The sequence below is a fragment of the Myotis brandtii genome, unplaced genomic scaffold (assembly GCF_000412655.1).
Source record: "Myotis brandtii unplaced genomic scaffold, ASM41265v1 scaffold133, whole genome shotgun sequence".
In the NCBI taxonomy this organism is placed as follows: Eukaryota; Metazoa; Chordata; class Mammalia; order Chiroptera; family Vespertilionidae; genus Myotis; species Myotis brandtii.
In genome coordinates, this window is record NW_005354718.1 from 3099799 (window position 1) to 3115625 (window position 15827).

At 41.2% G+C, this 15827-nt stretch overlaps 1 protein-coding gene across 3 annotated transcripts in view; it reads right to left on the minus strand.

Moving 5' to 3' along the window:
• Positions 1–15827, minus strand: part of VPS39 (vacuolar protein sorting 39 homolog (S. cerevisiae)) — a 46365-nt gene that overhangs the window by 21198 nt on the left and 9340 nt on the right. For 2 of the 3 annotated variants that reach the window (XM_014534831.1, XM_014534832.1), the window contains exons 3-9: positions 11280–11312; positions 10710–10774; positions 10355–10397; positions 8703–8797; positions 7105–7203; positions 6409–6501; positions 4304–4487 (exon numbers count right to left, since the gene is read on the minus strand). In XM_014534831.1, coding sequence (XP_014390317.1) covers positions 4304–4487; positions 6409–6501; positions 7105–7203; positions 8703–8797; positions 10355–10397; positions 10710–10774; positions 11280–11312 — 612 coding nt within the window. The remainder of the gene's footprint in view (positions 1–4303; positions 4488–6408; positions 6502–7104; positions 7204–8702; positions 8798–10354; positions 10398–10709; positions 10775–11279; positions 11313–15827) is intronic. The other variant, XM_005860291.2, reaches the window with a different exon arrangement.

The following is a 15827-nucleotide window of genomic DNA, read 5'->3' on the forward strand; positions in this document are numbered from 1 at the left end:
CCTGCAGGCCTGGTCACCTCTAACTGCCCTCCCTTGCCAGCCTGGTCGCCCCTAACTGCCCTCCCCTGCCAGTCTGGTCACCCCCAACTGCCCTCCCCTGCAGGCCTGGTCCCCCCCAACTCCCCTCCCCTGCAGGCCTGGTCGCCCCCAACTGCTCTCCCCTGCTGGCCTGATCGCCCACAACTGCCCTCCCCTGCTGACCATCTGTGGTGGCCATCTTTGACCACATGGGGGTGGCCATCTTGTGTGCTGGAGTGATGGTCAATTTACATATTACTATTTTATTAGATAGGATTGATTTTTAGAGAGAGAGAGCAAGGGAAGGAGGGAGAGGGAGAGAGAGAGAGAGAGAGAGAGAGAGAGAGAGAGAAACATCAGTGTGAGAGACATTGATCAGCTGCCTCCAGCACATCACCTACAGGGGATCAAGCCCACAACCTGGGCCTGTGCCCTGACAGGGAATGAAACCAGCAACCTTTTGGTGGATGGGATGATGCCTAAGCAACAAAGGCATTACTAGCCAGGGCTCCACTTAACATTTAATGGCTCACAGAGAAGGCAGCTGGATTGTGTTCTCAGTGCAGCTGTTTTCTACCACTTATATGAGATATCTAGAATGTCAAATTCATAGCAACAGAAAGGAGAATGAATGATTGTTGCCAAGGGCTAGGGGAAGGGAGAAATGTGTTGTTTAATGGATATAAAGTTTCAGTTTTGGGAGATGAAAAAGTTCTGATATCTGTTGCATGGCAATGTATGTAACACTATTGAACTGTACACTTAAATGGTTTAGAAGGTAGATTTTATGTTGTTTTTTTACTACAATTAAAAATAAAATTTTTAAAAATTATAAAAAATGAACCATTAGATGATATAATTGTCATACAGAAATTTAACCTCAAATAATATATTCATAAGAATAGTTTCTTAGTGTGGCTAACTTGCTATGAATTAATTTTTCTCATCTATTTTCTGATAAAAAGCCTTTGATTTTATATTTGTAATTTATATTCAAAATGAATAGTACAATAAAATTTTAAAGCCAGAAGGGAACTCAGAAATGCAGAAACTGGAGCATAAGTAATATTTTCATCAATTTAAATGCTATTGTTACTATGCTGCTATTTTTCATCTTACCAGAAAACACAATTAAAAAACACTGTTTTGCACTTGATTTTTAAATTTTCTTTCAATGTTGGTCTCATTTTTTTTTAAAGCTAGTATAATTTTCCTCAGTGTTAATTTGTATAAATATGTAAAATTTCTCTTTTTTAATCTTAATAAGATCTAATTATTATGATTATTTTAAAATATATTTTATTGATTTTTTACAGAGGGTTGCCTCCTGCACACCCTGTACTGGGGATGTGCCCACAGTACCTGCCCTTGACTGGAATCGAATCTGGGACCCTTCAGTCCGCAGGCCAAAACTCCATTCACTGAGCCAAACTGGTCAGGACCTAACTATTATTTTTATATATATTTATTGATTTCAGAGAGGAAGGGAAAGGGATAGAAACATCAATGATGAGAATAATTGATCCTGCACGCCCCCTACTGGGGATCAAGCCTGCAACCTGGGCATGTGCCCTTGACCGATGCTCTATGCACTGAGCAAAACCAGCTATGGCAGGTCTAATAATTTTTTAAAGGTAATCTATAATAGAAATCCTGTTGGTTGTCATATTGCATTTGTTCAGTCTCACCCAACTCTTCAGTAGTGTTTCTCAAACACAATAAAAATGGTCTGGATCTCTTTGTATCTTCAAAACTTAGCAGAGTGGCTAGTGTGCAGCAGACATAATAACTGGCTGACAATGACATGATTCATCTATTCCTCAAGCATTTACTAAAAGGCCATGTTTCAGACCCTCCTCACAGTGGATGGAGGGAGGAGTCCAGAGCTCACAGAGCTCCTACAGGAGCAGAGGTGACAACTCCCTCACCCAGCGGGACCATGTGGGTGCCGTGACAGAGAAACCTGAAAGGCTCTGGAAGCCACGAGGAGGAAGTGGCTCCCTCTGCCAGCGAGTCAGAGAAGCCTCCATAGAGGAAGTGCCGCTGCATGGGGCCTTGTCATATGAGCAGGTGCTGCTGGGTGAGAAGAAAGAAAAAGGGAACAGTGCAGACCATGGCAGTGAGGGGGACTCCAAAATGACTGGAGCCTGCCCTGGCCGGTTTGGCCCAGAGAAGAGAGTGTTGGCCCGCAGACTGAAGGGTCCCGGGTTCGATTCCGGTTAAGGGCACATACCTAGGTTGCAGGCTTGATCTAATCGGGGCATAAACTGGAGTCTCACATCGATGGTTCTCTCCCTCTGTCTCTCCCCCTCCCTTCCACTCTCTCTAAAAATCAATGCAAAAATACCCTCAGGTGAGGATTAAAAAACAAAACAAAAAGAAAATGACTGGAGCCTGTGCGAAGTAGTCAAGATGAGAGCAGAAATAAAAGTGCGGTTTAAAATGTAAGCCATTCTAAGCTTAGTCTTCCTCCTGTCAGACGGTGAGTCCCACCCTACCCAGAAAGAACGCCCTCTCCTTCAAAACGTTAAGGCACAGAAATGTCTCTGAGAAACACTGCTGAGGGCGCTGGGCACTGACAAAGGTTTAGAACAGGACTCTCACACCGGGGAGTCAGAGCAAATTTCTAGCGTATTACACACATCTTCATCTAATCTAAACGTTCTTCCGAACAAGGGCCCTAGGACATCAGGAAGCTTCTTGGGAAGCACAGTAACCGCCATCTGGGGTAAAAACTGCTGTTTAAAACTTTAACCCTGCTATTCTGGCTTCTGTAAACATTTGCTTGCTTAAATAATAGGGAAAATAAGACTACTCCCATTCCAGAGAGGCCATAGACTATTCCCCAGACAGAGTTGTCAGTGCTGGCGCCAGGCCAGGCCTTGAGATATGGTCTCACGGCCCTGTCCCAGCCACAGGACTTTTTCTCAGAAGGTCCAGAAGTCTCGTACCAAATTTGGAAGACAAAGAACTGAAAAAAGTATAAATAGACAAGACTTCCTCTATTTGGGGCCCAGAATTTGACAGAGACACTCTACTCTGAGCCTGCTAGTACTAGCGTAAAAATAAAAGACTCCAAAATAATTTGGCTTATTGATTAAGGTGTCTTCTGATTTACAATATAACACTTGGGAAGCTCTTAGCCCCTCAAATTCACTAATATGCATAATCTTGGGCCTTATCAAATACCATCCTTTTGATTTCTCTTCCTCTGGTCTATTAGTCTCTAACCACCATTGGAATAACCACCCTAGAACCTGATGCTTTTATCAAGACGCTCTACCACTGAGGAATCTAATGGCCTCTCCAACCTTGGCATGGGCCTCTAACAAGTGGCCCTAACCTTATTCTTCCATAATTCAGACCCTGCTCTGGCCAGCTCGGTCTCTGGCATGCCCTCTCACAGATCAGCATGTCTTCTACATTTTACTCGCTTTTCAAACTATGCTTTCTACCTGGAGTGAAAGGGAATTTTTCTTTAAGCCAGATCCTAAATTCCCTGCTGGTCTAGTACAATCTTATTGATGTCATGAAACTACCTCCTGACTACTGAACAATGAACTTCCCCTTTCAGGTGTTCAGAGCTGAACTACTGAATCTCAGCCCTTCCAATTTAACACCTTAAGCAGTTTTGTCACTTTTACAAAATTTAAGTTTTGTGTCCAGAGCTAAAGTCGCCTTAAGAAGTTTTGTCACTTTTTACAAAATTTAAGTTTTGTGTCCAGAGCTAAAGTCCTTAAAGTCTGCATGTCCCACTCCATAGCAGTAACTGTTATTACAATGTTCATTCTTTCCACTGGCAATACCTTCGCAGAGAGCTGGGAGCCTGAGGCAGGTGTGGGACAGAAACGAAGGACAGAGACTGACACCTAAACACAGTCTGCACCTCTAAGCTACAAAAACAGCAGCAATAACCCTCATGTAAGAACCCTTCAATACTGAGTTATATGTATTACAGAAATAAATAAGGAATTTCCACTACTTGGCAGAGGACACAACAAAACCATTAAAAATAAATGAAGAAGTAAAGATAGCAGTAGACAATTACTTATAAAATGTGCAATTCTATTTAGATTTTCCCTGCCTCTGGGGCAAACATCAGCTTTCTACAAAAACCAGAATATCCCATTTTCAATAACGCTACAACAGCTGCCTAGTTATAAGAAGGGGAACTGAGAGTGAATGACACTGTTAACCACAGTCTGCTAAAGCTATTCTTCCGTTCTTCGAAGGTGGCACACAGCCCTAGCCCAGAGTGGGCAGCAGCAGCTACTGTTGGTCTCACCCATGGCCACTGGTATGTCCGTCCAGTTCAGGGCGCATTTCTGTGTGCAGATCCCCTCCTCATTGAGCACCACGGTGAGATCATCCTGACCCACGGCCACTTTTCTATCTGCCAGAGGGGCAACTAAGGGCTCCAGCTGCTTTCCTGTTGGGAAGAGCTCTTTGATGGACCCCTTTCCATCCACCTGCGGGAAGACACAGAGTCAGTCACCCAGCGTTCTCTGACCCGAAGCACGAACACGGCCTGGAAAAATCAAGATAAAACCCAAAACGTACAGAAGTCAAAAACAGTCCTTGTTTGGCACAAGGAAATAGGTAACAAATAGAATTTGTTAGAAAAATTTTGTCATCACTATGTAGAACCAGTTCTCTTCTTCTCTAACACAGAGACAAGCATCTAGCCTGGCAAATAACAATGTCTAGTGCTGGCCCGGATGAAGAGCAACTGGTACGCTCATACTCTGCTAGTGAGAATGCAAAATGGTACAGCTGTCCTGTTTGTTAGTTTCTTTTAAAGTTACATATACACTTATGATGTAACCTAGCAATTCTACTACTACGCACTTGCCCAAGAGAAGTGAAACTTATTTTTATTACATAAAAACCCATATGCAAATGTTTATAGCAGCTTTATCATAATGGCTAAAAATTGGAAACAACTTTGCCTTTCAACTGATGAATGAATAAACCAACTATAATACATTCATACCATAGAATACTACTCAGCTATAAAAAGAATATATTGACACAACACAGGTGGATGTCAAATGCATTACAGTACACTAGTCATATATATGATTCTGATGATTCTGCTTATATGACACCTGGCAAAAGCAAGAATAGATTACTGGAGGTTGAGTGTAGGAGGGTTGACCTCAAGAGGCAGCATGAGGGAATTTCAGGAGTGATGGAACTGTTCTAAATCTTGATTGTGGTGGTGGTTATAGAACTCTGGGCAATTTGTCAAAACTGAGAGCTATACATCAAAAACAATGAATTTTACTCTATGTAAATAAATGAATAACTTGTAAATATCCTGGTCCCATAGCAAGATTTTCCACACTCAAATGACTCTAGCCTTAAGTGGGAGATGGAAGCATCCAAGGCTGTCAGGTAATAAAAACACTCCAACTCTTGGCTGTCTCCCATCCCCCAGACTTCTCTTAGCAACTATATGCCTAGATGCAAGCTTGCTATTCAGTCAACTGTACACCAGTAACTCCTTTACGAACTTGCAACTCTGATGTTGATAAAAGTAAAAGGTAGGATATTCCAACAATGTAAATATGGAACAAATACATTAACTAGATAAATAATGATGAGCTAACTTGGTGGGGGGGAGAACGGCTTCTAGAACTGCCAAGTCTGGATTATGAGAGGGATATGAAGCACAGAAACTTAGATTATGAAACGAATGGTTATCAACCTTTTTCTATAGTTGGGTACATATAGTGTGCATAGTGGAGGAAAAAAAGACCAATGTCATGGATATTTACTGCTTAGGTGAAAAGAAAATACTGTATATTACATAACATATATAATACAATACATATACATGTATAACATGGTATTTTTATAAACAGGATGGAAGCCCATATACCAAAAGGTTAACAGTGATTATTTTTGAGTGGGGGGATTATGGATGATTTGCACCTCATTTATTTTCCTTTTATCTGTACTTTCTTATTTTCTATAATAAATACGTATGGCTTTTGAAGTTTAGAAAAAAGCAATGAAAATAACTTTTAAGACAAATATACTAAAAGAGGCAGATATCTCAAAGTCTTAAAAATACTTAATACTAAAATAGCAGTCCATGATAATGCTGTTGAAGGCAAGCAGCCCTAATGATCTGTTCCAATAATTCGATTTAGTATGTGGATCTTCATTATGTAGAGAACTGAGAGCTGACTCTGCCTGGCTTAAGATACACAGACGTCATATTTGTGAGAGATGCTGAGAGCATGAAAAATAATCAAACATACAAGCACAAACCCTTTTATGTCAAAAACTCTACTTGAGGCAGTCTCTTGACTTATACTTCAGAAGCATAGAATCATCTTCCCCAAAGCAAACTGATGATATTTGCAAAATAATAATTTTTACCCTGATGAGGTAGTAGTCTCTCTTGAAACCCACACAGATAGAATTTTCACACCATGCCATGGACTTGGGTACGTCTGGTACACTAAAGTCCCCCTGAAGAAAGAGAGCAGGAGTTCAAGTGGAAAGATGTTAAAAGAAAAAAAATCACAATGTTCCTAATATTCCACCCCCATTCTGCAAAATCACCCTCATCCTCATTTGAATTCAACTCCATAAGCACAAGATCAGGAAACCACCCATAATAAAAATATAGCTGGTCCTTAAATACCATCATTTCATCAACATCATTTTGTTATAATGTTGACAAGATGCTGTAGGAATTTAACTCTTGTTTATAGCAATGAGCCTATTTTGTTATATGTCATTTTGCTTAAAGTTGCAGAACCTATCAACAACGTTCAGTGAGGACTTACTGAAGTCACCCAAGCACTGGACAAGGTGCATTTGGAAAGGTGAAAACTCACTTTGAAAAAACCAATCTGTACAATTGTACTGCTGCTGCCTCTGAAGACCACGAGACTTTGACCAAGGGCATGAGTAAGCTCTGTGTATACACAGCAGAGCATTCATCTGGAGAGAACTCCAAGACTGGGATCATGACCTTCACTACAACTGAACCATTAGTCTTTCAAGCTGTAAATCAACTAAAGCAGGACCTCCCACCCAACCTATGGACCAGGTGACAGTGAACTTTACCTGCAATTCATGAAATTCCCTGTCCTTCCAGAAATAGAGCTGCAGCTTCTTTTTCACAGCTACACACATCCGCAACACCTCCTCACCAGTCTCTATGTGCTGCAAATACACACCCAGAGCAAATGAGGATATGCACACAATTACTCCATCACAGAATGACAACTAGATTAGAGATTTTCTACCTTGAAATGGCTACTAATCTGAAAATCCCATCATGAGCTGAAGAATACCGTTCTCTAAGATGTATTCAGAAACAACAGGCTGAGAGCACTTCCCCCCCACGGGCTGCTGGTCAAAGGCCCTCGCACCAGCAAATCTTGTGGACATTCACAATTCAGAGAGGAAAATCCCAGGGTAGGCCTTTACCTACATAACCGCTTCCTCCCTTTTTTCCTTTAAATGCTTCTCACTCATGGCTGTCAATTCATGCTGGATCTGAGATTGGCATGGTCAGTGGCCACTTTCAATCCTTTAAAGAAGTAGGGGGACCCAGCCGGTGTGTTCAATGGTTAGCATCATCCCATGCACCAAGAGGTTGCCAGTTTGATTCCCAGTCAGGGCACATGTCCAGGTTGCAGGCTCAATCACCCAGTAGGGGGTGTGCAGGAGGCAGGTGATCAACGATTCTCTCATCAATGTTTCTCTCTCTCCTTCTCCCTCTCCCTCTCTGAAATCATTTTTTTTTTTAATTTAAAAAGAAAAAGGAGTTGGTGGTAAGGAAAATGTCTACGCATGAAACAATGCAGATCATAAATGCTAAAAGGTGATCAAAGTTGTGGGTAAGGCAGATTTTAAAGAATGTCACTTTCAATCCTTTAAAGAAGTAGGGGGGGCGGGGGAGGATGGGGGGGAACCCAGCCGGTGTGCTCAATGGTTAGCATCATCCCATGCACCAAGAGGTTGCCAGTTTGATTCCCAGTCAGGGCACATGTCCAGGTTGCAGGCTCAATCACCCAGTAGGGGGTGTGCAGGAGGCAGGTGATCAATGCTTCTCTCATCAATGTTTCTCTCTCTCCCTCTCCCTCTCTGAAATCATTTTTTTTTTTAATTTAAAAAGAAAAAGGAGTTGGTGGTAAGGAAAATGTCTACGCATGAAACAATGCAGATCATAAATGCTAAAAGGTGATCAAAGTTGTGGGTAAGGCAGATTTTAAAGAATGTAAGGGTGGTGAATTAGCAAAAAATGAGAAATGTCTTTCCTGAATGACAAAAGCTCCCTAAAGACAGAAGCCACGATGATATGCTTAGAATAAGAGTCAATTTAATGTCCCATAGCTATGTTCATGGTTCACTGTTATAGGTTTCACTTCCCAGTAATGTTTTCTCCACCACAGGTGCTTTTATCCTTGGTTAGTTGCCTCCTGCCATACAGATGTCTGGTGCTTTAATTAGCACACATACCAGGAATGCAAATGCTTCAACCTCTGACTACATACTAACGGGGAAATTTCTCTAATACAATCCAAAATCAAATATTCTCTTTAGAGTCTCTGCTGGGACTGGACATCAATGTTATTTTTCCCATCTAATGGTATAAATGATGGAGGAAAGACTTTTTATTTAAGCACAAAGTTGAATTTCATCTTGCCTACACTTACCTGGAGGTCACATGTGAACAGCGATGCTCCCTTTGCTTTTGAAACCGTAGTGATTTGTTGAAATGTCAATAGGTCATGGACATAAATATTATTTTCTGTTTAGAAGGAAGCAAAACATCACAATAAATTATCACAATTCTCTAATATAGCCACCTTCAAGACAAAGACAAAACTAGAACCACCAGAAGAACCAAATGGCAAGTGTTGGTTGTAGCTGTACCTTCAGTTTCACTAACAATGATTTACTCTGGTCTGTTACAAAACACGGAAGAGGTTACTCAGTCTTCTGAACTTGGATGTTTTGTTCCTTTAAATTGTGGCCGGCTTAAATAAAAGACCTCTTTCACTTCCAAAGCACTCTCATACTCCTTCTCAAGTCTGGAAATTTGTGACGCAATGTTTGTATAAGAAATGGTTGTCAAAGCTACTTATACTGGGAGGCTCCAATAAGAGAAAGGAAACCCCCATGGATTTTGTACAAACCAACTGGAAGCATTTCTTTTCCAGCAAAGCATACAAAAGGATTTCACTCAGGCCTCGATCTAGCTTCTGTCATGAATGCTCCTGTCCATTTTAAGCCCCAGTTTAAAATGACGCTACCATCTGGGCCCTGGGCTGAACAGCACTGGGTGTGCAGCAGGCTTCTGGTCTGCTTGCCAAGGAAGGTCCTCACTGGCTGCCGCCCATGAGGCTGTGGCTTCACACAGGCCCTGGACAGCCTGGCCCGGATCGGTCTTTCACCTGCCTCTTGCCCCCTCCACCTAAGCCTGGCCTGTTCTCAGGGCCCTTGCTTAAGCTCCTTCTTCTGCCTATAATGCTCTGCTACCACTTTCTTTCTGCCACAATCCTCATCACCCACTAAGTAATGTTGTCCCTCCCGTTACTAAGATACCACAACACGCTTTATAACTCTCCACTGTAACTTACCACACGGTATCATGATTACTTTTTATCATTTCAGTCTTCACAATCGGAATACAAGATAGAAACCATGTCTTATTCAACATAGTATCCCCAATGCCTAGAGTAGGTCTCAATGAATATTTGCTCGATTACTGAATGAATAAATGAATGAATGAGTGAATAAATGAAGTGACACTTCTTGAAGAACAGAGCTCAAGTTTATGGAGGCTGTTCTTGCCTTAGTTACCTCTGTAGCCTGTTATATATTACTAGAGGCCCAGTGCATGAAATTCGTGCACTGGGGCGGGGGGGGGGGGTCCCCCTTAGCCAGGCCTATACCCTCTTGCAGATCAGGAGCCCTCGAGGGATGTCCAAATGACGGCTAAGCCCATAGTCGGACATCCTTAGCGCTGCCATGGAGGCGGGAGAGGCTCCCACCACCGCCGCTGCACTCACCAGCCATGAGCCCAGCTTCTGGCTGAGCAGCGCCCCCCCCCACTGTGGGAGCACACTGACCACCAGGGGACAGCTCCTGCATTGAGCGTCTGCCCCCTGGTGGTCAGTGCATGTCATAGTGACCAGTCATTCCGCCATTCGTTCGATTTGCATATTAGCCTTTTATTATATAGGATTTGGAACATGTCAGTTTCATTGTTAGTAATAATTACCAAATTAACCATGAAAGGATTAATTAGGTCATAGCTTGTGTTTTTTGACACATGAAATACAATCATAGCCCCCTTTCTTACCTAACAAGCTGACTAGAATCTTAAACTGGGAAACCACATGGATCTGGAAAACAGCAAATCATTAGACTTAATTAAACATTCCTGACAAGGGTTAACAAACATTCATTTAACTACAGTACTAAAAAGGGACTAAAGAACCTACACCAATAATAGGGATCTGACTTATTATTTATGTGCAATCACAGTTTCTGCTTGTGAAAGGATCTCAGACACATGATGGATAGACAGAAATCCCTGAATAAATAGGAGGACAGAGCAGAGGATTCAAAGAGTTAAATGATGTTACCGAAGTTCTAGTTCTGACAGAGTCTCAGAGAAGTCAAATATAAATGTAGCAACCACCATCACTGCCTACCTGCTGAATCTTTTTGGAGAAATTCTTATTGGATTTCTCTAGTGTCACTTCAAACCTGTTGCAGCCTATGAAAAAGAAAGAAAGAAACACAGTTCCAAACACAGGGCCATATACAAAAATAACGACCACACAAAATGCTGCTCCATACACTCTCCCACATGGATCTTCAACAATTCCTAAAAGACTAGAAGGCAGAGATGTATACGAGCCAGCTGTCTTTATTGCGTACAGTAAGTTGCTTTCAACTCCAGTTTTAGAGCAGAAGATTTCATGCGCTTCCACTTGGCATTAGCAGACAGTATGACACCACAGAAGTTTACTGAAGCTGCAAGGTACTTGTGAGTCTGAACATCTTATCCTACAAAATAGTACCTTGGCAAAGTATTTCACAAAAAAAGAGTATAAAAAGTAACAGTCAAATGTTTAAGAGTCCAAGCAATGAAAACCAGCCCAAAGCAGCCTTAGATCCAATTCCAACCAACTCCTAGCTGCTACCCGATGTTCTGGGACAGAGCAAACACACTCAACACCATCCCCAGAGCTAAAGCAATTTAATGCGTCTACACTTACTGCCACTTTCAGGTGATGCCACAGCTGCTGGCACTGTTGCAAAAAAGGGGGAAAAGTTATGTACCATAAAAATATGTGAAGCCAGCCTTGCTGGGATGATAAACATATTCAGCCTCAAAAATCACCAAAGAGTCAAAAAGGAAATAATTAATAATAACAGCAGCTATCATTAATTGGGTTTAAAAATTTGTCACCAAAGAGTCAAAAAGGAAATAATTAATAACAGCAGCTATCATTAATTGGGTTTAAAAATTTATAAGTGTTTTCTGTAACCTCACAACTACCCCCAAGAAATCAGTACTATTATTCCAATTTCCTATCTGAGGGGCCTGATGGGTCAAGCAGTTCGCTAGCAGCCAAGTGAAAGACAGCCCAGAACAAACTCGGGGCTGACCGTCCAGCCTGTGCGGAGTCCACACCTTGCTCCCTGCCTCTCAGCGTGTGGACAAACTGCTCACACTGCTGACCCCTGTAGCTCCCCACTCCTAGGTGGGCTCCTGCCCACCCCAAAGTCGGAAGAGATTCATTGAGGCAGCCACAAGGGCCCATGCCACCAAAGCTGGTCACACTTCCCCCATGTGTAACTCAGCAGGGAAGATGAAGAAGGGGCCCGTTTAATGTTTATTGCATTTTTATATTGCATATAAAAATATTATATTTAAAATCATTTTTTCTTGAAGATTTAATGTTAAAAAAGAAGGGGCCCGTATGAGTCCCAAGAAATCATTTGGTCTGGCCCTGCCAAGGCATTAGGAGTGAGTTAATTAAATGTTTGACCAAATATAGCAGGCTAATTTTTAAGCTGATAATTTTGTATGGCCCACAAATGATGTTATAAATATCCAAATGGCCCTTGGCAGAAAAAGGTTCCCTACCCCTGGCTTTAAGGTAACGAATTTAAAAACTTTTTGGTCTCAGGACTCCTTCATAATCTTAAAAATTACTGAGGACCCTAAAACTTTTATGTGGGTTATACTAGCAATGTTTGCCACACTAGAAATTAAAACTGAAAAAATTTTAAATACGTATTTATTAACTCAAAAATAAGCAATAAGTCCATTACATTTAGCACAACATATTTTAACCAAAAAAAAAGCACTTATTTTTCCGAATTTAAAAAAATGCATTGTTTTATATTTTTGCAAATCTCTTTAGTGTCTGGGTTAACAGAAGACAGCTAGGTTCTCATATTTGCTTTGATACACTGTTTTGGTTGAAGTATAGGACAAAAATCTGTCCTCACATGGGCATATAGTTAGACACAGGAGGAATATTTTAATAGCTTTTCTAGATTAATTGTGACATCTTTGATACTGTTCCAAAACTTGACAAATGAAGTTTCTTACAATGTGGAATCTGAAACCTATTAATGAACTTTTCTGTTAAAGTCCATTGGTCTATCATACACTTTAAATGGATCTTTTACTCATGATTTAGAAACTACATGCACTGGAAAATATTGGTTCACTGAATTATGCAGATTTTCCAAATGTTGGCACATTTCATTATAGGATACTTTTTTTTTAATCATTCATTATCCCCTGTCCCAATCTCATCAAAAAAAACCTTTATAGTATTGAGAAGTTGTCAAGTTCATGGGAGTTCGTACAAGTTTTCCACAATTCCAATTCTCTCTTGAAAGCTTTAATTGTATCATTAGCAATAAAATGCCAGTTGTGCCCTAACAGGTTTGGCTCAGTGGATAGAGTGTCGGCCTGCAGACTGAAGGGTCCCAGGTTAGATTCTGGTCAAGGGCATGTACCTTGGTTGCAGGCACATCCCCAATAGGGGGTGTGCAGGAGGCAGCTGATCAATGTTTCTTTCTCATCGATGTTTCTAACTCTCTATCCCAATAAAATATATTTAAAAAAATAATAAATGACAGTTGTTTTCTTTGAAGTGACAGATTCCCTTTGCTCATTTTTGAGAAAATATCTACCAAATACCCAAATGATCTGAAAAACCATAATCTATCTGTCAGTCATTCTTTCAAGCAAAAGCGATGCTCCGTGAAAAAAAGTGGCCAGTTCGGCTCATAACTCAAACATACAAGTACTCTTCCAAACCGAGACAGCCACTGTGCTTCGTGCCTGGGCACCCAGCAGAAAAGCTTTATGTGAACTTCCCATGACATCACAGAGATCATTAAAAAGATGTATTCTCATAGGTCAAGATATAATGAAATAAAGAATTTTTACTGCCTCACAAAGAATATTCTTAAGTGAAACTGGCTTTAACAAAACAAAACCCCAAACCACTGTGAGTGCATGATGGAGAAAACACGACTACTAGTACAGTTCGGTAGCAACAAGTTTGTTGACCACTGTCTTGAACTTGTGCTAAGGGGCCAGCAGTTTTATTTTTTTTAAATATTTTTATTGATTTCAGAGAGGAAAGGGGAGGAAGAGAGAAATAGAAACATCAATGATAAGAGAGAATCATTCATCAGCTGCCTCCAGCAAGCCCCCTACTGGGGATCGAGCCTGCAGCCCGAGCATGTGTCCTGACCAGGAATCAAACCCTGACCTCCTGATTCATAGTTCCACGTTCAATCACTGAGTCACGCTAGTGGGGTTGGGGTCAGCAGTTTTAGCTACCGTTACTTTTGTATCATTGGTGCAAATGTCAATAACTGTTAGTGAAAAAAAACAATAATCTTTTAGTGTTACTGTGAACTTAGTTTTGACCTTGAGGATCCTCTGAAAGGACCTGGGGACCACACTGTGAGAACCACTGCTCTAGGGCAGACAGCACCACTGAAGCAAACCTAACGTCGTTAAGACCTTAGATGTGAACTAATCTAGCCCCTTTGTTTAAGATATGAGTAGAATGAGGCCTAGGGACTTTTTGAGCTAAAGGAGATGGCTCAGGTCAGATCAGAACCCAGTCCCCTTAATACCGGATGACACCTTGTTACCCACTCCCTTTCCTCAGAAAGACAGTCTAGTTGCAGACTTCTCCAGCTTTATAATATCTCAAGTTGAGAAACCAAGTTAGTTCTATGGCTGATTCACAGAGGCCCAGGCCTATTTCTGGCCCTTAAGCAGACCAGAGCTAGGCCAGAACTGAACTGCTCTATATGGGTATAGGAAGAAGAAAAGTTTCTAATCAGAGTTTGATTTCCTAATAGTCTAAGGTAGGCTCAACATTGCTATTCAAATTGCCTAGGGAAAATTGAGGCCCAGGAAGATTAACTTGTCAAAGGGCACACGGTGAATTGATCACAGGACAAGGAACAGTCACCATCAGGGGTGCACATCAGATTAACACAAATATTATCAGTATGAATCCATATTATGTTGAAAGATTTATTTTGATAGTCTAGCTGTCAATTCCTCACCACTTATACAGAAATGGTATATTAAACAAGTGGCTTTATTGTAGTACTTAGTATTTGATGGTACAAAGAACTAATTATCTATTAGGGAAAAAGAATATTAGGCTTTTATCTCCTTGTTCTGCACAGTATCTGAGCCCAAAGTAGAGTCAAAACACAGCTGTTGAATGCTGAATAAAATCCAAGGCAAGCTTAATTTTCAAATTATAGACTGGGTAGATGTCACAAAATGCAAATATTCTGGCTCTGAAAACTAAAAATTTATAGCAAGGGCCAGCAAAGTACTGCCCCTGGGTCAAATCCAGCCTTTGACATGTTTTTGTAAATAAAGTTTTATTGGAACATAGCCACGCCCTTTCTTTTACCTATTGCCTGTGGCTACCTTTTTGCTACAATGGCAGAGTTGAGTGGTCACAACAGAGATCTTATGGCCTGCAAGGCCTAAAATATTTCCTACTTGGTCCTTTTTGGTACAAGTTTGCTGATTGAAAAGAAAGTTGAAACACTTAGAAATGAAATAAACCCTCTGTTTTGAACTTCTGGTTTCTCTTCTCACTGCACCACAGCAGGTGCCTTCCTCCTCTTCCTATTGCACCAGTGAAGGGTAGATGAATATGCCACCCCAAATATGCTACTTTGGCTTAAGAATTATTTTGAGCTGAAGGCAACTAAGAAGAAGCAAATATAAGATAAACTCTCTCTGCCCTGGCTGATATGGCTCAGTTGGCTGAGTGTCACCCCATGCACTGAGAGGGTGCTGGTTCGATTCCTGGCCAGGGTGTATGCCTGGGTTGCAGGCTCGATCCCTAGTAGGAAGCATGCAGGAGGTAGTTGATAGATGTTTCTCTCATCAATATCTCACTCTCTCTCTCCCTCTCCCTTCCTCTCCCTCTCAAATCAATAAAAACAAAAACAAAAAACAAACAAAAAAATAAAAAGCTCTCTCTGCTCTACTACTTGCCTAAAAGCACGACATAAATTTGCAAAGCTGTCTCTCCCCTATCTATCAGGAAGGACAGAATTTAATCACTGGAAACAACTCAAGACCCTTATCAGCCCAGAGATGGCAGCAGAGAAATCCACACAGCAAACTTATCTCCATATATTTGCTTTCCCACAATTTGCCACTCTAGAAACTCACAAGTCCTTTTCCTTTATCTGGTCACTTCTCTAAAAATTTGTTGCTTGCTTGTTAGGATGATACAAAGGCC